Source organism: Cucumis melo, chromosome 4 (genome assembly GCF_025177605.1).
Source record: "Cucumis melo cultivar AY chromosome 4, USDA_Cmelo_AY_1.0, whole genome shotgun sequence".
Classification (NCBI taxonomy): domain Eukaryota; kingdom Viridiplantae; phylum Streptophyta; class Magnoliopsida; order Cucurbitales; family Cucurbitaceae; genus Cucumis; species Cucumis melo.
This window is the reverse complement of record NC_066860.1, coordinates 15,110,492-15,131,631: the sequence shown is the minus strand read 5'-3', so window position 1 is coordinate 15,131,631 and position 21,140 is coordinate 15,110,492. Positions and strand designations below refer to the sequence as shown.

At 38.8% G+C, this 21,140-nt stretch overlaps 2 protein-coding genes across 2 annotated transcripts; one reads left to right on the top strand and one right to left on the bottom strand.

Annotated features, from left to right (window-relative positions):
• The first annotated feature begins 275 nt into the window (after positions 1-275).
• LOC127148933 (uncharacterized) lies at positions 276-2,105 on the top strand. The gene has a single exon (XM_051083368.1). It carries the CDS (start codon positions 276-278, stop codon positions 2,103-2,105), a length of 1,830 nt encoding a protein of 609 aa, XP_050939325.1.
• Positions 2,106-3,387: 1,282 nt separating this feature from the next.
• Positions 3,388-13,064, bottom strand: LOC103489921 (pleiotropic drug resistance protein 1-like). Its single transcript, XM_051084347.1, has 24 exons — positions 12,605-13,064; positions 11,979-12,099; positions 11,737-11,825; positions 11,108-11,192; positions 10,793-10,952; positions 10,167-10,243; positions 9,935-9,988; positions 9,708-9,798; positions 9,284-9,585; positions 8,517-8,798; positions 7,907-8,223; positions 7,666-7,826; positions 7,281-7,381; positions 7,043-7,181; positions 6,881-6,946; positions 6,604-6,716; positions 5,962-6,294; positions 5,564-5,854; positions 5,124-5,207; positions 4,897-5,030; positions 4,580-4,807; positions 4,264-4,435; positions 3,929-4,183; positions 3,388-3,831 (listed from the first exon to the last, which is right to left on the bottom strand). Exons 1-24 carry the CDS (start codon positions 12,919-12,921, stop codon positions 3,574-3,576), a joined length of 4,230 nt encoding a protein of 1,409 aa, XP_050940304.1. The 5' UTR covers positions 12,922-13,064; the 3' UTR covers positions 3,388-3,573.
• Positions 13,065-21,140: the final 8,076 nt, after the last annotated feature.

Below are 21,140 nucleotides of genomic sequence, written 5' to 3'. Positions count from 1 at the left end.
TACGGGCAGGTATTGTGGTTTGTCAACGGCCAGCGTAGAAATTTACAAGATAAGGGCCTATTGAATCTCAAAGCCCATGGTATATGGTTTGGGTTTCTAGTGTTCACTCAGACCCAGTTAGGTTACTTGACCCTCAAGTTTCAAATTAAAATTGTGTGGGGTTCTGTGCCGTCAGCTATATATCTTTTTATATTCCTAGATTTTCTCTAGTTCGTTGGGATTTGACTCTGCAAAATCCACTTCGGCTCAGGTATATTAAAGTCAGATTGTTCATCATGGTCGCCACACGTTTCAAAACTTATCAGTCGAGTGTTTCGTCTTCCATCCACAATTCTTATGCTTCCAGCGTTTCAGATTCTATGGCTCCCTCACCACCAAAAACTGCAACTTCTTCGAAGGGCAAATGCTACAAAGGAATCCCAACGAAACATTCATATAAGAAAATTCGCAGGTCTGTTCCACCTACTAAGGAAGGTCAACACTGTCCAGTACCCATCTCTGTCCATTGCTCACATGCAGGGCGATCTTCTAAACTAGTATCTCCTCTTACTATCAAAAGGGAAGTCCTTGAGTTTTCTCCACCACACACATCCCGTCCGTCTGCGTCCTCCTCTATGTCAGAACCTAGGGTTTTCGTTGAGACAGTGGTATTAGATTCTGATTCCTCTGACAGTGAAGACAATGTGGTGTTGTCAACCCTTCTTCATTGCAAGGTAGGGTTTCGTTCTTGTCAATCCCCACCAAGGGAAGCATCTCCTCCTAAGGAGGATCTATCTCGGCCTACTGACCATGGTCAGTCTTTCGCTGCTTCGTCATCACCTCATGCTTCCCCACAAGCTTCTCTTCCAAATAATGAAGACGATGCACGTGACGAAACTGACGAAGATTATGTACCTGGAACTGAAGAAATGACTGTACCCGAGGACTCTTTGACATTTACTGAGGATCCTAGTGTATCCCATCATACTCGAACGTCGAAACCTAGTTCAACTGAAGGCTCGAGTGAATTCTCCACTCCGATGTCACCGCATGGGCATGTCGGTTCTTCCTCTTGTCCGCGTCGTCCTCCTGTCAGAGGACAACGTGTCATCTCAACCCAGGCAGGACGAAGGAAGATACCCCCAAATGTACCCTCTATGCCAATTGACTGTGTGTCTTTTCACTCTGAGAAGGGAGCACACAAATGGAAGCATGTGGTTAAGTGGCGGATTGCTGATGAAGCTAATAGTTTTTACCAGTACAACTCATGTCCTGTCGTTCTTGATTTAATCTGCAATGATGGGCTTCATCGGACTGTTTCTGTGGTTGGTCCTTCCGACTTCAATGATTCAAGTGCTGAAAAGTATCAGAAGGTGCTTATTCAGGTGTCTATTTTAATGTCTCCAGACTTACTGAATACTTTTTTGGGCAACGCACTGTCGGCTGACTACGTTGTCTCATATCCTACTCCTAAACGTCTGGTTGAGGAGCTTACCGGTGGAACTTTTCCTGTCTGGCCGGTTGATGGGCAGTTACCGATTGCTTTGTTGACTGTAAAATATGCGATCATCCACCGGATTGGTATCTCGAACTGGATTCCCTCTACTCATGCATCTACCATCTCGACTTCTTTAGGACTTTTTGTCTACCTTATGGGCACTGGAGTTAAGGTGAATGTTTGTGAATTCATCTTTAATCACTTACTGCGCCACGTTGATACGTTTTCCATTCATATTCCCATCTGTTTCCCAAGAACACTGAGTGGTTTTCTCCTGGCTCAACAACCGACCATATTGACCCCATTAGATACTATTGGCACAGCTCCATATATTATACCTCTTAGTATGCGACTCTTTCAAGGGTCCCACATTCAAGATGTTGATGCTGCATTTGAGAATGCACCTGGGGGGACTAGTGTTGTTGCTGCTACAAATCCAATTGTTGGTCAACCTCTGGTTCTCTCTGTTTCATTGGTCAATCGTCTGCTGCAAGCGTTAATGGCTGAATCTCGATCTCTGACTTGCCAAATCAGTGAACTGTCTGATAGGCGCACTGTTTTGGATGTAATTCTTTGTGATTTTAGGCGTGCAGCATCAGGGTCTTCTACTCCTTCGTCTGATCAGTAGGGTTGTCTTTATTTTTGCATTCAAGAAAAGGGGAGATTTGGTTTGTTTTTTGTTGGGTTTTGTCCTTCAGTAGTGTTTTTGTTTTGGGTTGTTTCAAAAGCTTTTTATCTAGGTTGTTTAGAAGCTCAGCTTTTCAGTTTTTTTTTTTTTGGTTCAGTTCAATATTTTTAGTTCAGCTTGACAGATGCATTTCTCTTAATCTGACGTTTGTTCGTTCTGTTTTTCTCCCCTGCGTTAATGAAATGGATTTTCTGGTTTTTCTACATATTATGTGTTCGGTGTGATGGTTCTGCCTTTATTCGGATATTTGTGGAAGTTTTACCTTCGTTTGTTTTTGGATAAGAATTGGTGCTTGATTGCAGAAATAAAAGTTTGTGGTACCAAGGAGGAGTTTGTTAACAGAATGGTCCCACATGTGTATTTCTGCATATTATTTCTCTTAACAAATTGTTAAGACATTGGTTAAGATTCTTTCCTTAAAAAATGGCTTCAATTGGTTAGGATCTTTTCCTATTTATTTCCTAAGGAAGTTGTTGGGTGTTGGTGAATATCAAGGATAAATAACCAAGGATAGTAAGTTCTTCGCGTCTTCTGGGTGATTAACGAAGAAAACCGGATAGAAGAATATCTCTATTGAATTGAAGTTGAAGTTGAATGCATATTTGATTAATGTTGGGATTAAGGGGGAGTTTCGTCATACCCTCTATTTACTAATAATCATTATGTTACATCGTAATTAAGTTCTGTTGAAACAGTTTTAGAACAATACAGTAACAACAGTGTCAAAGTGTTGTTCTTTCAATCATAACTATGTATTCAACATTTATTGTATTTGTGATTAATACAATCTTCTATCCTGGGCAAACTGCCCCTCAGATGTAGATGTACATTTATCAAGCTAGGTTACCAAATGTTATTGTGTTGCTTGTTCCTCTTCATGTTACTACAACTTAGTACTCTTTACACAACTGTGGTTACAACTGTTACATATCATTAAAACCGTTCATATTACAATTGTCACTGAGAGTTGATCGTCATCGATGATGAGTATAATCATTAGAACACATTGGAGGGAGAAAGAGAGAAAGAGAGGAAAATGAAGTTCCTCGTTAATGTTCAAACTTAATAATTATCCTAAACAATAATCAACATCAATAGCTACCAAATATATTCTTTTTTCTAGATCTTAAAAACAATAAAGAAGAAAAGAAAAAGAAAACCTGAACAATTGCCAAATGGGGCCTAAGACTATATTTCCCTTTCATAGTAGGGGAGGAAAAAACGGTTCGAACTCAAAACTTTATTGATGATAAACATGTATTTAAATACAAATCATATATACCCTTGATATTAGTACATTACAAGACAGATATACCAACTATGTTATCACTAACTTTTACAATGGTATCCAAAATCTTTTACTTATACAACTCTATACAATTCCCCCCAAGAAAAGAAAATGAAATTATCACCTTCTTTGGAAATTAAAAATACTGATAGAGATGGCAAATGCAAAGGCAAAAAGAACGCCAAATCCAACAACTACAGAAACAGAAATGTCTAGAAAATCATGTCTAAAACCAAAGTAAAATCTCACAAATTCTGCCACTGTTTCACCAGTTTCAAGCACATCTTTCACATCTCCAAACTGTGAAGCTACTAATCCATATAAGGTCCAAGCCACAGGGCAAATCCAATAATACCATATCCACCACACTGGAATCCTCTGTCAGTTTTCAAAGAACAACGAAACAAGTTAACAACAAAGTCATAACAATTTTACACGTATACGAGAAAAACACAAAGCTGAAAATGAAACGTACCGGTTTCGGGACTACAAATCCTGAAAAAAGATTCCACAATGCAAAGAAAGCAAAGGAGAGAATCGAAGCAATGTGATGATTTGGTGTCATTGCCACAGCCATCATTCCATAAAATGTGAAGTAGAGCAAAGTGAAGTTCATGATAAAAAAATACCAAAGGAATTTTGCAACAGTCCATTCAAATCCAATCATTGAGTACACTATGACAGTGTAAACTATTGCTTGGACCAATACATATGGGAGTTCAATCAGCACCTGTATATATGAGATGGGATTATTGTTTCTTATATATGTTAAACATGGATAAAGAGTTCGAAGTGTAACAACATCGTTACCATTGCAAAGGCGTAAGATAAGGCCGAGTACATTCCTGCTGCTCTTTCGCGATAAAATATGGTTCGTTCTACGGCGACCACTGGTTGTACAGAGAAAGCATTCTGGACTCCCAAGAACAAAGTTGCAGTGTACATTGATCCCATAGCATTGAATAGATCTTGCTGCCTTTTCCTTCATTACACAACTCAATGTTCAGTTCTCATTTCATTATAAGTTTAGTCCCATAACTTCTAGTATTATATTTCTGATTCTTGAACAGTAACGTTTCTCCACAATTTTAAAAGTGGTATAATAAATGTGGCAAAAAAAATTTACCTTTTGGAACCAAGATCCCAAAACATTGTACCGAACATCAGTGCAATGACGACTGTAAAGAGTAATCTCACTGCCGAGTATGACGGGTTTCGCCAGTTGGACCAATGTTGCTTCCATAAACAAGCTACAAATTGTGTGTAAAGTGATCGCGAGTATTTCGTTGAGAAATATAGGTCTTTCGAATCTGGAGTCGGGCGACTCAATTCTTCGATTAGCATCTTGTTTCTCCTGTTCAACGATTTCAAAAACATCGATAAAATGTTAACAAATTTTCAACCATTTTTGGTGCACGATGTTTATGCATATTGATGAATTACCTATAAAGTTCTGAATTTTTGTACAAATCAGTGAAGTCAACCCCTAAAGCTAATTCCTGTGCTGGGGAAGTTACTTCTAACATCCATGTGGCAGGGTTGTACTGATCCTTTATTTTAGCAACTCCTTTGATTTCCTTCAGAATAAAGATGCAATTGTATCGGAGATTATAATAAAGGTAAAAAAGAAAAAGTACTTTCAGAGTATTATTAAAGCTTGATATTCTTACCTCAAAGTACTTTATTAGATGAAAAGAATGGCGACCCAATGGACCAACATATATTTCTTGCCCTCCTGGTTTCATCAAGAACAGCTGCAAGAAATAGCTCAAATTAGAGCTTTAATCGTCGTGCTCTTTGGAATTTAGGTCCCGTTTGTTATAATCTCAATCTGGTTTTTAGTTTTGGTTTTTGAAAATAAAGTTTATAACTTATAAACACTACTTCCATCTTTGAATTTCTTATTTTGTTATATGAGGTGTTCTAAACTATAGGCAACGTTTTGAAAAAAACAGGTTTGTTTTTGTTCTTAGAATTTTGTTAAAAATCTAAATGTTTCATTGCAGAAAACAAGGTAGGAAAACAAACAAAATTTTCAAAAGTTAAAAGATTAAAAAACAAAATAGTTATGGAGCAAAGTCTTAGAAAAGTTTATTCTCTAGACTCTCACCTCATCAAAAGCTTCGAAGATGTCGATGCTTGGCTGATGAATGGTGCACACGACAGTTCTTCCAGTATCCACCGTGTTTCGAACTGTTCGCATGACGATGGCTGCAGCTCTAGCATCAAGTCCTGAGGTCGGCTCATCCATGAATATTATAGATGGATTTGCCACAAGCTCGACTGCAATCGTGAGTCGCTTGCGTTGCTCAGTTGAGAGACCGTTTTGTCCTGGCAACCCAACTAAAGCATTCCTCAATGTCTTCAATTCCACAAGTTCCATAACTTCTTCAATGAACATCTGTTTTCATTCATTTCAATAAAAAAAAGGCACAAGGAGACGATTACTCAACGAGCGCTATTCAAGACATTACTAACTTCAATAGAGATTAGCATAGTTCAACTTACCTTTCTAGTTTCGGAATCCACGTCACGAGGCAAACGCAACCATGCCGAGAAGAGCAAGGATTCGTAGACGGTAACATGAGGAGAATGGATGTCATTTTGTTCACAGTAACCTGAGATTCTAGCAAATGTTTCCTGCCTCTTGGGATAACCAGATATTTTGATGTTTCCTTCAATATAACCTCCTGTTTTTCTACCAGCTAACACATCCATTAGTGTTGTCTTACCAGCACCACTCACTCCCATAAGAGCAGTTAAAACACCTGGCCTGAAAACCCCACTTATACCCTTTAGTAGCACCAATTTATCTTCTACAATGCCTTGATTTCTCATCTCCTACAAAAACCCCATCTCACATCATCAGGATAACAAAGTAATATTCTTAATCTATGTTTTACCTTTTCAATTTTTTTAAGGTAGTTCATCATTTTCAGTTCCATGTTCGATATATACATAACTAATCGATCTAAGTTGACAGATGCTGGAAATTGCGATCCAAATTCTATATTAACTAAATAAAGGGATGATTTTGAGGGTATAAGTCGTTAGAGTTTATGCGTAACGTGGATAATATCATATTAGGAGGAGATATTTAAAGGTTCGTTATCCAAAACGATGGTATAATTTGATTTTGATCAAAGTTACCTTGGGCATGTCAACAGAGTATGTGATATCTTCAAATGCAATTGAATGTTGCTCAAATGGAAGAATCATTCCTGTTCTCCTTTGGGTATTGTCTTGAAAATTCATTTCATTCTCTGAAATTAGTACAAAGCCCCGTCAATTGATTATGAAATCTTTTCTAAAGAAAGATCATGAAAACCATGATAAAGGAATGGCGAGAAACAAGCATGGTTTTCTCATACGACATGGCTAATGAACAGGGCTAACATATAACTTTGAAGTTATAAATTTTTCATACCTCTTTTGTCACCATTGTCAATGCTTTCTGTTTCCCCTGATTTAACAGCCTGACTCGTCCTAAATGCTACAAAATAAAAAGTAGGATGTTATATGAAGCTCTTTCTTATGCAAATATATGTATATATATGTTATAAAGTGATATTGAGTTCGAGATAATTACGGTCGAGCAATGACAATGCCAATGTGAAGAAGAAGTTGAACAAAAACACATAACCAAGCAATGCTCCTGCACCAATCCAATACCAATATGCATTTGGGAAGAATCCACGTGACTTCATAACTATAAGTCCTAATGCTTCCTGTACAAAAAGACCATGAATTTTAGTAAGAACGTGATCCAAAAACATAAAAGAAACTCATACAACAAACCATTCCAAGAACAGAATTCTAAGACTTACTCCCCAATTCTTTCCAAGAAACTCATTTACAACAACAGCATTTTGAGCATACATTATTGGTGAAATCCAGTAGCCCCATGTCCACCATTTCTTAATGTCCTCTGAAAAAAAAAAAAAAAAAAAAAAAAAAAAAAAAAAAAAAAAAAAAAAAAAAAAAAAAAACCCAAATAAGATTGAAATCCACAAAATGGCTTCATTTCATAGGGCTAAACACTTGAACTTTCAATTTTGTATCAAATGGACAGCTAAACTTCAAAGTTGTGCAGTACATTGGTTAGAATTTTTGTTAACGCTAGTCTTCAAAAGTTTAAGAGTCTATTAAAGTCAAGACAGTTATTAAATACAAACATGAAAGTTTGTTTACTATGAAGTTGGAGGGTCGTACCTCGAGACAGGACAAAACCACCAAGTGCATAAAGGGTCAGGAGAGCAAAAGAACCGACTGTGTTTGCAACGACCATATTCCGACACAATGCAGCGATGAATCGGAATAGAGCAGAAGCCATTTGATTGACTAGTAAAAGCACCAAGAATTGCTTGAAAAACCTACAGCGTTTTTGTAGTTGTTTTGAGAAGGAACAGAATAATGACAGAAACAGAAAGAACATACTCTTGTATTTTCTAACCTCTCAATATTTGGATCAAATCCAATGCCATAGTAAGTGATTCCAACCCACAAAGCAACTTCGATAAAAGTAATGGGAATCTTGAGGATCCAATTAGGAAGAGAATAAGCCCATGAAGGATAGAATAAGAGATCTCTTTGCTTGTAAAAATTAGGAAGCTTAATTGTGGTTAATGATAGCTCAGATAATCCATTAAACATAACCATAATAACTGAGAAGAACAGAGCACCAGTGTATATTCCTCCATCCACAATGGTATCATGGTGCATCTCTGTTCTTAGGAACACACTCATTGTAATTAGAGCCATTACCAATAGCTGAAAATTCCAAACATATAATATTGTGTTAGATACATGGTACAATTTTGAATACAACATCGTCTCCTACTCTCATATAATATTGTTATATTATGGTAAATCACTTCTAAACTCAAAAGCTAAAAACTCAGATTGATTACCAAAAATATTGTTAATTTCATACAAGTGTATTAGCTTTTTTTCAATTTAGTCACTCCTAGGAAATGTAATGCTAATTCTCCAAGGAATTGTCAGGTAATAAATACATCATCAACCAAGTTTGTCCAAATATAAAACAGTCATTGAAAGGGTACCTGAAAGAGTTTGAAAATGTAGACAAATGAGTTTCTCTTCATAAGTAGAATCTCTCTAGAGAAACAAGCTTTCAAGAGTTGTCTCTTTCCAACACCATATTTGTGGGTTGTTAAAGCAGCTCTATGGCTCTTAGATTTATCAAAAGGAATGGCGAGTTCATCTCCAAGTTTTCTCCCAACATGGAATGATTGAAATGCTTCAGAAAATTCTAGTGGAGTAATGAAGTTGTATGCCTCATCCTTGTTTTTCCAATATTGTTCTTGATCTTTCTTTGATGTCACCTGTAAAAAGAAGGTTGTTTTTTAAGAAATAACCAATAGTAGGAGACGATTTAATCTTAATTAATCTATTTGTCAACCACGACATGATATCTTGATCAATTTAGTTATCATATATAATTTACACTGTTTGGTTGTTGTACTGTCTTAATAATATTCTCGATGGATCCATACTTACGTTGGCTTTGAAAACATATTTTCAAATAATTTTTATTTATGGGTGAATTTGAATCCTTAAACTTTCAAATTTACAAATTTAATTCACAAACTTTTTGAATTTTTTAAAATCTACAAACCTACTATCGAAGATTTAGAGTTATGTGTGACTGTAGAGTTTTACTTATATTTACTAGATTAATTTATTTTAACATTTTTTAATTAAAAATATATAGATTTATTAGATATTTTTCTCTAATCTCTCGCCCGATAGTTATATTGTATGTCAATTGAACTGTAGGTGATAAATAAAAAATAAAAAGAAAAGTTACCTCTTGAAGAAAATCAGCCACTCCCTTCCTTTCCGGACAAACAAACCCCATGGATTCAAAAAAGTGAAGCACTTGATCACGAGGACCTTGATAAACAATATGTCCATCAGAAAGAAGAATTATGTCATCAAAAAGCTCATATGTCTCTGGTGCTGGTTGCAAAAGTGAAATCACTGTTGTTGCCTTAAGTATGTGTACACATTGCTTCAATGAATTCACTATTTGAAACGTGGTCGAGCTATCAAGTCCCGTCGATATTTCGTCCATGAATAAAGCCCTCGCTGGCCCAACTAACATTTCGCCTGTGTATAATTTCATTTTAACACAAAAAAAAAAAACTTTATTCGCTCCGTTTGATAACCATTTTGTTTCTTTTTTCCACCTTTCAAAACTTTTCAAGGTTTGTGCAAACTCGTTTAATTACCTGTAGTCACTCGCTTTCTTTGTCCTCCGGATATTCCCCTTATCATTTCGTCGCCAACCATTACATCAGCACACCCTTCCAATCCCAAAATCTATATGATAATCATAAAACATGTTCATTTTAAAACTTTCAATTTAATCTCTTACTGTTCCAAGCAGATCTCTCATTTGAATTCATTCGAATTGATAATTAATACGAAAAATGAGATTAAAAAATAGATTTATTACCTTGAGGATATAATCTGTCACCATACTTTCTTCTTGACCTTCTGTTGCAGCAGCCTGAATATTTTTTAAATCAAACAACCAAATATAAGAAAATAATATAGTGTGTCTAAAACTCCTGTTTTGGCATATTGATTATGTTTGCTTTTAAACGAATCAATTGATCTATAAGCTAATTCCTTTTTTAAAAATTTTCCTTCCAAGTAATTAATACAGATTATTTATAATGACTAACCTTCATGAAGGTATCGATATTAGGATCAGGCTTTATATTTGCTGCACACTCTCTCCTTGACAATTCTGCTAGCATGTCTGCAAATGTATATAGCCTATTTAACCATCTATAACTTTTCTTTCAAACAATTAAACTTTCGACCTCCATGTTCATAATAAAAATTTGATGTCAATTAAGTTATGTTTTTATTAGTTATGAATCTAGAACTCAAACAAAAAGAGAATGTAACCAACAATCTCTATTTGTTTTTTTTTTAAAAAAAAAGAAACTACTCGCTTAGAAATTCTAAATTTATGTATTGTGTTAAGTTTTTATACTTTTTCATGTTGATCCTTGTATTTTCTAAACAAATTTTTGTTGTTATACTTTCAGAATGTTCATTTTTGTATTTGTACTTTTGACTATGGTTCATAAAAAGTGATCATTTTGATCCATTTCAGTTTCAAGGCATCAAAATAATCACTTTTCAAAAGTTAAAAGTCTAAAATAAATCAAAATTTGAAACGTTTCAATATTCCATATATATCATGAGTCAGAACTAGAGGTTGAAGAGGAAAAACATATGGAAAAGTATAAAACAAAATCATTATCAAACCGAGCGTAGATATATTAAATTCAAAGCTAACCATGACGTGAGCCGACACCCTGACACCGAGCAGCAAAAGCTAAAGTTTCTCTTACAGTCATTTCTCCAATATGAAGATCATATTGACTAATGTAGGCAGCAGTTCTCTGGGGTACAAATTCATTCATTCCATGCCCATTGTAGGTTACTCTTCCAGTTGTCTAAAATGCAAAATATTTTTAAAAACTATCAATAAAATGAATTGTCTAAAAGTTTAGGGGGGAAGATGAAATACCATAAAATTTTATGGGCTAGAAAAAATAAAATGTAATAATAAAAAATTGATGGGTAGATATAATATTTTATATATGTATACTTTTATGTTAGGATCAAGCTTTCCTGCCAGTGCTAATAAAAGAGTGGTCTTTCCAGAGCTAGGAGGACCCAGCAGCAGTGTCATTCTGCCAAAAATAATTAAACAAAATTAAAACCAAATAATTTACTGTATATATATATATATATATATATATATATATATTGAAATCAAAATATACCGAAAACGCTTTCAAATATAATTTACTGTGCATATGCTAATTTTTCATTCATTATTTTCATAATCTTTTGGACGAAAATTGGATGTTTAAGGATTTGTTTTTGGACAGAATTTCAAAATTAGAAGAAAAAAGGTTTTACTGCTCAAAGTTCTCTATCTTTGACTAGTTTTTAACCATCTCTTCTATGATTTCTTTTTAAACATATTGTTGAACATATATATGTCTTAAATGAACTTCAAACCAGCACAAAAAAGTCAAAGCTACTGGCAAAACCTTTTGATAATATTTTGGTTTTTCTATTGTTCACACTGCTCTTACTGATCCACTTATATTTCTTCTGTTAACTAATTTAGTTCAGAAAAAAAAATGGACCAAAATTACCATAAAATTAGAGTAAGTAAAGACAGTAATTAGTAAATTTGGAAGTAATAATTAATTTTAATGTTCATACCTTCCAGGCTTGATAATTCCACTGACATTATGAAGGATTTTTATAGGCTTCTTTCCACTGGAAAACATATGAAGGTAACTCAAGAAACCCTTTGGAAATAAATAAAAGCCAACCCATATCAGAAAATTAAATAAAATCCTTAATTAAGATATATTATGAAATGATAAATATATATATATATATATATATATATATATATATATATATATTGATTAATTTATTTTTTATTATAATAACTTTACCTCAACCATATTGAGTGTGAAATTAAGAAGTGTTGGCAAAGCTCTTGTTCCCACATAAGCATCTGCTTCAATATTCAAATGCTCAAATCTAACTTCTATCGTCGGAACTTCGATTCCAACTCTGAAAATTTTAAACAAACAAATTAACCATATCAATTTTAGTGCTAACAAATCAATACACATATACACTGTGATTTTCTAACGATGTCAAATAACAAATTCAAGAAATTTTAACAACATTCGATCAACTTTTTAGAAAAAGTTAATTAATTTCTGTAAATGTTTTAAAACAACCCTGGAAAAGTAGCAACTTTTATCAAATTTTGCTATTTTGTAAATTTTTTTTTTTTTTTTTGACAATTTCTCTTGTAAAAAAAGTTCCCTCCCAACCAACCTCCAGCACAGTAGGAGAAGAAAATACCGAGTATATATCTAACTCGATCACAACACGATAGCAACCAATAAAAAAGGAAAAAATAATACTCAAAATATTATCTTCCAAACCATCCCATAAACATTTCAAAAACAGTAGAAATTCATTAAAGGAAGATGACCGGTCGTCTTCATAAAAAGAAATTAAAAAAGGAAAACAAGTGAAAAAAAAACAAAAAAAAACAAAATCTTACCTATCAAGACGATTCTGCAACTTCAACAAGAACTTTTCATTATCTTGTTCAGCAACATGGAGTAACATTTCAATCAAATTCTTCCTATCTTGAAACCCAAGCTTAAGAATATCAACTTCATTAGCTTCGCCATTCTCAGTTGTAACCAAACCTTTCCTCAAACGTCTGAAAGTTGGAAGCTTCTCAATCGCTGCCCATTTAAGTGCTTCTTCATCGTCTTCTTCTTCACGTAATGAAGATCTTGAAAATCCATCTACTACTATTGATCTAAAACTTCCATTGCTTCTAAATGAACACCCACCAATTCCCAAATCCATTCTTTCTCTTCTAATATATAAATTCTTCAACTTTTTTCATTCCAGATCAATTCAATTGTTAATTCATCAAAATGACATGAACCAGAAGTTTCGTTTCTTTTAATTTTTGGGGGTTTATTAAGGGGATGCTGCAGCTTTATAGGAAGAGAAGAATCGAAGATGAAGATTTTATGTAGCAAAAGAAATGGCGGAAACCAGCATTTAATGAAATTTCGTTTATTAGGAAAATGTAAACGTGCCAAGTTGTTTGTATTTTACACGTTTTATACAAAAATGTGCGAAACGAAATTTGTCTCAAAATTTAAAAATCCATTTCAATCAATATTTCTATAAATATCGTAAAGATTAAATCTAAATTGTTAAATAAATAGTTTGTCATTTTATTTTCACCATTCTCGAGCAAATTTCAATTTCTTTATTACCTTCCTATTGTTTTTTATTTAAAAATTTTATAGGATCCATGAATTGAAATAATATATTATGTCAAAATATGGTCGTGGAAGAAAGGAGTATTACAATATAATTTCTAGTATGTTTTCATGTCAAAACATTGTCAAAATACTAGAAATTTCTTGCGTTGAATATGGTTGTAACTTTTTTTTTAAATCTCTTTGCTTTTCGTTATGCTTTAGGATACTTTTTTCTTTTCATATACTTTTAAAAGTTTCAATTTTGTGTTTGGACATGTGTAGTTGTGAAAATTGATGTGAGTTTGCTACATTTTAATTTATATACTCTATCCTAATTACAGAAAAATTACTTTATTTCATGGTAGAAAATATAATTACTTGAAGAGATAGTTGTAAATGTAGCAATTATATTCAAAATAATTAAGTATATAGCAACATTTTAAAAAAATTATAAATATAGCAAAATATGTCAAAATCTATCAATGATAGAAGTCTATCACCAATAGACTATATAGCAAATGTTGGGTTTGTTAAAATAAAATAAAATATTTACCTTAATAATAAATTGGGTTTGTTTTATTATTTATACTAAGAAAGAAAATTTATTTAGAAACAATGTCATAAAGTCTCTTCAATAGTATTCCATGAATGAGCAAATTAAAAAATTTGTTGATATATATAGATGCATGTGCTTGCACGTAGAGTTTATAAAACATAAAATATCAATCATGTGATAAAGTTGCTTTCAAAAAATATCATCTCCCTCTTAACTTAATCCTAATAGGCTTTTTTTATTATTATTATTATTATTATCATTATTATTTAATTTACTAAATTAAAACATATATACATTTATATATAAAAAAATTCAAATTTTAAAAATGAATACCCAAACATAAATAACTTCTAAAATTTTTCATCTTTTAACGATTAAGACCTATTTTAGATGTTTTTATAGTGTTTATTGATACTTCTTAGCTAGCTAGCCGAAAATAAACCATAAGATTCTTTGAAAATGTTAGAAGGTTAATTACTTGATAGCATGTGTTCGGTTATTTAACTTGAATCATATATCTTACCTTTATGCCCTCATTCAATGTGTTTTTAGGTGAGCCTAAACTTGTTTTTCCAAATAAGTTAGAGCACGATTACCTAAACTTCATCTCAACACCTAAAAGCATGAATTATTGCTTAACTCCAAGCATTTAATGTGTAACGCCCAACAAATTCGATATTCCTTTTTGTTTTGGCCATTGTCATCAATATTAAGTGTGGTTATGGGAATTTTTAAATTTATTGGAAGAATCTTACCATTTTGATTTTCTCGAGTAATTAAGGTTGGGAATCCTTATTTGTTTAGGATAATAAGTATTACTTTTTATTTTATTATTTTATTTTTATTGGAAATAATTAGGGAAGCCTTATTAAACTAAAGTTGGTTGTTTTTGGTGAGATTTGGGGAGAGAGAGGAGGGGTTGTTTTGGGCTTTCAAAAGGAAAAGAAAAGAGTCATTTTTTCTTATAAAAAGGCCTTGTGACTCGTGCGTAAAGAGGAAGAGAAAAAAAAATCAAAGAAAGAAAGAGGGGAAAAGAAAAAAAAAAAAGGAAAATTTTTTTTTATTGAAACCCTAGCCGCCGCACGCCGCCGCCGCGAACCCGAGCCGCCAAGCATCCCCCCTCTCTGTTCAGCAGCGCAGCCGAGCCTGCAGTCGAAACCGAGCCGTCGCCGAGCTTCCAACCGCGTCGGAAGAATCGTCCAAGCCGGTCCGCGCAGCCGAGCGCCGTGTCTGCAGCCGAAACTCGCCGCGCAGCGTCGATCTGAGGAAGAGCAGCCAGTCGCGTCGCGTCGCTCCGATCCAGCGCTGAGGAGCCGAAGCCGATTCGTCAGCCAGCCGTGTCCGCAACGCCGTCGCTCACACGCCCAACCACGCCGCGCCGCTTAGATCCGACGCAGCCCAGCCGGAACGTTCGTCAGCCAGCCGTCGCGCCGACTGAAATCCAGCAGCTAAGCCTCGCGCGCCTCCAGCCGTCGAACCTGAACCCGGAACCGCTCCACGCCCGCTCGCCCGAACCCGAAACCGAACCCGCGTCCGTGCCCACACGTGCGCAGCTCTCCCCGTGTGCAAGCCGCGCTGCGCCGCCTGCACTGCAAGCCGAGCCGCGCCTCCTTGCTGTCGCGAGCCGAGCCGCACGCGCGCGCCTCCTTGCTGTCGCGAGCTGAGCCGCACGCACAAGATCCTTGCGCCAAGCCGAGCCGAGCCGATCCCTATTCTCCTTCCAGCCGAGCCGCCAAGCCTAATTTGGCCCCTTCCACCTAATTTTGGTAATTAAATCAACTATTTTGGCATTATCCGGTAAGATTCAATATTTTTGGGCACTAAATGATTTAATTTGGAATTAAATTAGATTATTTCTCCTTAAGGGACGCCCTGGACCAAGTAACTGCTGCAGCGGGGGATTTCTTCAGTAGGGGCTTGAGCACTGCAACCTCTCTCTAGGGTAAGTCATTTCAAATGAGTCTTGAACCGTTAGTCGTTGGTGACCTAATTACGAATCTTGGCATATTACACAGTTAGGACCTCGTCGCTTGGAAAGCATACTGCCTCGCGGTTAGGACTCGTCAAGTAAATCTCCAGGTAAGAGATTCTACTACTAGCTTCATGTTTAGAAGTATGAGACTATGTATGCTCCAATTTTTCATGTTAAGAATTAGACAGTACGATGCCTGAAATAAATGTTAGTATGATGCAACTGACGATATGGTTATACTATAGCCTGTTATGTGTGGCGAGAGCTGTTATGGCTATACGACGAATGTCGAGACGGAGAGTGTAGAGACGATTTATGTGATATGTTATATGCTGATGCCATGTGTATGTGTACTGCAATTAGGGTACCTGTTAGCTTAATCTGTTAGAGTCGTACCTGCATGGGTGTCCTTCGGGATCACCACCTATTGAGGACTGTGTGGTCCGACGGGACACCAGTCTAGCATGGATATAGATATGACTCGAGTGACTCGACGGGGTCCTCGCATTCCGACTGTCCTAGGTGTCCCCCCCGGGGCACCGAAGACCAGAGTTACGTTCCTACGTGAGCGCATATTGCACGTGTTCGGGAACGTGCCAGAAATTGGGTACCAGTTACAGGACTCTGACAGGAAGTTAACAGGCACCTAGTGGGACTAGTAGTGGGTCCCTTACTGAGTATTTTATACTCACTCTCTTCATTTTATGTTTTCAGGTAGAGGACGAGACAAGGGCAAGGGCAAGCTGGCGAGCGACCCGAAGTGACCGTGGAGGGCCATAGGGACTACTGCTTCCGCTTATCCTTATTTTAGACTTTCGTATTTGAGTTTGAGTACTTTTCATTACGTATCATCTTTTTATGTAGACAGGGCCCGAGTAGGACTTTAGAATGCATTACACCTTTTTGCATAACTACCTTGTTTAAATTTTCATAAATAAAATTTCTTAAACCTTATGCGTTTTTAATAAATTTTATGACTTAAACCACTTGTTCTATATTTAGTAATGACTTCGATTCAGTATAAGGAGTTGGGTCGTTACAGTTGGTATCAGAGCACAGTGTTTTAGGTTCTGTAGACTGACCTACGATGTAAGTCATTTTTGTTTTGGTTTTACTTCACCCTATGGCTATACGGTCCTTCGGCACTCGCCAGGTATGTCTAAAGCCTTGCTAATGTTAAGATTACGATTTTGCCTGAATAGTCTAGACCTAGAGATAGGGTGTTAAGTTCTTGTGGTGAAAAGTTTGTTGGTGAATTTTAGGGAGAATGCCGCCACGTAGAGGTGCACGCCGAGGAGGTGGTAGGGGAGGCAGAGGAGCCGGTCGTGGATAGCCGGAGGCGCCACCTGCTGCACCGGCAATCGACCCAAACGCACCGGTCACCCAGGCGGATCTCGCCGCGATGGATTAGCGTTATCAGGACATGCTGCAAGCTGCTTTGGCGCCTTTCCTTGCCGCCCAGCAGAACCAAGCCGCCCCTGTTCAGGCCCAGGCCGTCGCTCCTCCAGCCCCTGAGGAAGCTCCACCAGTACCAGTTCAACTGTCGGCCGAGGCGAAACACTTACGGGACTTTAAGAAGTATAATTCTAAGACCTTTGACGGATCCATGGACAACCCCACAAAGGCCCAAATGTGGTTAACGTCCATAGAGACTATTTTCCGGTACATGAAGTGCCCAGAAGACCAGAAGGTGCAGTGTGCAGTCTTCTTCTTGGAGGACAGGGGCACCGACTGGTGGGAGACCGCTGAGAGAATGCTGGGGGGCGATGTCAGCAAGATAACTTGGGAGCAGTTCAAGGAGAACTTCTATGCTAAGTTCTTCTCTGCCAATGTGAAGCACGCCAAGCTGCAAGAGTTCCTAAACTTGGAGCAAGGCGACATGACGGTGGAGCAGTACGACGCCGAGTTCGATATGCTGTCCCGCTTTGCTCCCGATATGGTAAGGGATGAGGCTGCCAGGACGGAGAAATTCGTTAGAGGACTCAGGCTAGACCTTCAGGGCATTGTCAGAGCCCTCCGCCCAGCCATGCATACTGATGCACTACGTATAGCACTGGATTTGAGCCTGCCTGAGAGAGCCGATTCGTCTAAGGCTGCCGGCAGAGGGTCAGCCTTGGGATAGAAGAGAAAGGTGGAGACGCAGCCTGACGTAGTACCGCAGCGAACACTGAGGTCAGGAGGTGTCTTTCAGAGACACCGACGGGAGCTTGCAGCAGCCGGGAGGACTCTGAGAGAGCTACCCGCTTGTACTACCTGTGGGAGAGTCCACGGAGGTCGTTGCTTGGCTGGAAGTGGAGTCTGCTTCAGATGCAGACAGCCGGGGCACACTGCTGATGTGTGTCCTCGGAAACCCTTTGAGACGACACCGCCCCAGCCTTCGGCGTCCCAGCAGGGGAGAGTTTACGCCACTACCCGGCAGGAGGCCGAGCGAGCTGGCACAGTGGTGACAGGTACGCTCCCAATTTTGGGGCATTATGCTTTTGTGCTATTTGACTCTGGGTCATCCCACTCGTTTATATCCTCCGTTTTCGTTCAGCATGTGGGTTTGGAGGTAGAACCTTTGGGTAGTGTTTTGTCGGTTTCTACTCCATCTGGGGAGGTTCTGTTGTCCAAAGAACAAATAAAGGCATGTCGGGTAGAGATAGCGAATCGTATGTTAGACGTGACCTTGCTAGTGTTAGACATGCAGGATTTTGATGTGATACTAGGCATGGATTGGCTGTCAGCCAACCATGCAAATATAGACTGTTTTGGCAAGGAAGTTGTCTTTAACCCTCCCTCCGGGGCTAGTTTCAAATTCAGGGGGGCAGGCATGGTATGTATACCCAAGGTCATCTCAGCCATGAAGGCTAGTAAACTACTCAGCCAGGGTACTTGGGGCATCTTGGCAAGCGTAGTGGATATTAGAGAGCCAGAAGTTTCCCTATCTTCCGAACCAGTGGTAAGGGAGTACCCCGACGTTTTCCCAGACGAACTCTTAGGACTTCCGCCTCCCAGAGAGGTAGACTTCGCCATCGAGTTAGAGCCGGGCACTGCCCCTATCTCGAGGGCCCCTTACAGAATGGCTCCAGCCGAGCTAAAGGAGTTGAAGGTCCAGTTACAGGAGTTGCTGGACAAAGGCTTCATCCGGCCCAGTGTGTCGCCTTGGGGAGCCCCAGTATTGTTCGTGAAGAAGAAGGATGGGTCGATGCGCCTTTGTATTGACTACCGAGAGCTGAACAAGGTGACGGTCAAAAACCGCTACCCCTTGCCCAGGATTGATGACCTGTTCGAACAGTTGCAGGGAGCCACTGTCTTTTCCAAGATCGACCTGCGATCAGGCTATCACCAGTTGAGGATTAGGGACGGTGACATTCCCAAGACGGCCTTTCGTTCGAGGTACGGACATTACGAGTTCGTGGTGATGTCTTTCGGCTTGACTAACGCTCCTGCAGTGTTCATGGATTTGATGAACAGGGTGTTTAAGGACTTTCTAGACTCGTTTGTCATAGTCTTCATTGACGACATCCTGATTTACTCAAAAACTGAGGCTGAGCACGAGGAGCACTTGCACCAGGTTTTGGAGACTCTTCGAGCCAACAAGCTGTATGCCAAGTTCTCCAAGTGTGAATTCTGGTTAAGGAAGGTGACGTTTCTTGGCCACGTGGTTTCCAGTGAGGGAGTTTCAGTGGATCCCGCAAAGATTGAAGCGGTGACCAATTGGCCTCGACCGTCCACGGTTAGTGAAATTCGAAGTTTTCTGGGCTTGGCAAGTTACTACAGGAGGTTCGTGGAAGACTTCTCACGTATAGCCAGCCCGTTGACCCAGTTGACCAGGAAGGGAACCCCTTTTGTATGGAGTCAGCATGCGAGCGTAGCTTTCAGGAGCTTAAACAGAAGCTAGTGACTGCACCAGTCCTGACAGTGCCCGATGGTTCGGGAAACTTTGTGATCTATAGTGATGCCTCCAAGAAGGGACTGGGCTGTGTCCTGATGCAGCAAGGTAAGGTAGTTGCTTATGCCTCCCGCCAGTTGAAGATTCATGAGCAGAACTACCCTACCCACAACTTGGAGTTGGCAGCTGTAGTCTTTGCACTGAAGATATGGAGGCACTATCTGTACGGTGAGAAGATTCAGATTTACACCGACCATAAGAGCCTGAAGTACTTCTTCACTCAGAAGGAGTTGAACATGAGGCAGAGGAGGTGGCTCGAGTTGGTGAAAGACTACGACTGCGAGATCCTATACCACCCAGGTAAAGCAAATGTAGTGGCTGACGCGCTGAGTAGGAAGGTTGCACATTCAGCAGCGCTAATCACCAAGCAGACCCCCCTACTCAGGGATTTTGAGAGAGCCGAGATTGCAGTCTCAGTGGGTGAGGTTACCGCACAGTTGGCTCAGTTGTCAGTTCAGCCAACCTTGAGGCAAAAGATCATCGCTGCTCAGTGGAATGATCCTTACTTGGCCGAGAAGCGTCGTATGGTGGAAACAGGGCAAGGCGAAGACTTCTCCATATCCGCTGACGATGGCCTTATGTTTGAGGGACGCCTGTGTGTGCCGGAAGACACCGCAGTTAAGACGGAGCTTTTGACTGAGGCTCACAGTTCTCCGTTTACCATGCACCCTGGGAGTACGAAGATGTACCAGGACTTAAGGAGTGTCTATTGGTGGAGGGGCATGAAGAGGGAAGTGGCAGACTTTGTCAGTAGATGTTTGGTGTGCCAGCAGGTGAAGGCACCTAGGCAGCATCCAGCAGGGTTGTTGCAACCCTTGAGTGTGCCAGGGTGGAAGTGGGAGAGTGTGTCGATGGATTTTATTACGGGACTGCCCAAGACCCTAAAGGGCTACACGGTGATCTGGGTTGTGGTCGACAGACTCACGAAGTCGGCCCATTTCGTGCCAGGGAAATCCACTTACACTGCCAGTAAGTGGGGGCAGTTATATATGACAGAGATTGTGAGACTACATGGAGTACCCGTATCCATCATTTCAGACAGAGACGCTCGCTTCACATCGAAGTTCTGGAAAGGACTTCAACTTGCTTTAGGTACGAGGTTGGACTTCAGCACAGCATTCCACCCTCAGACCGATGGTCAGACAGAGAGATTGAACCAGATTTTGGAAGACATGCTGCGAGCCTGCGTACTAGAGTTTTCAGGAAGTTGGGACTCCCATCTGCATCTGATGGAGTTTGCCTATAACAACAGCTACCAGGCTACTATCGGTATGGCACCGTTCGAGGCTCTGTATGGCAAGTGCTGTAGATCCCCTGTCTGCTGGGGCGAGGTTGGAGAGCAGAGGA

What these genes read in the sequence shown, in the direction of transcription:
- LOC127148933 (XM_051083368.1), top strand. Translation starts at nt 276, where the DNA reads ATGGTCGCCACACGTTTCAAAACTTATCAGTCGAGTGTTTCGTCTTCC.
- LOC103489921 (XM_051084347.1), bottom strand. Translation starts at nt 12,921, where the DNA reads ATGGATTTGGGAATTGGTGGGTGTTCATTTAGAAGCAATGGAAGTTTT. An exon ending in AGCTTGATCCTAACATAAAA is followed by an intron (nt 10,953 to 11,107) that starts GTATACATATAT and finishes TTTGCATTTTAG; the next exon opens with ACAACTGGAAGAGTAACCTA. An exon ending in ATCTAATAAAGTACTTTGAG is followed by an intron (nt 5,031 to 5,123) that starts GTAAGAATATCA and finishes TTTATTCTGAAG; the next exon opens with GAAATCAAAGGAGTTGCTAA.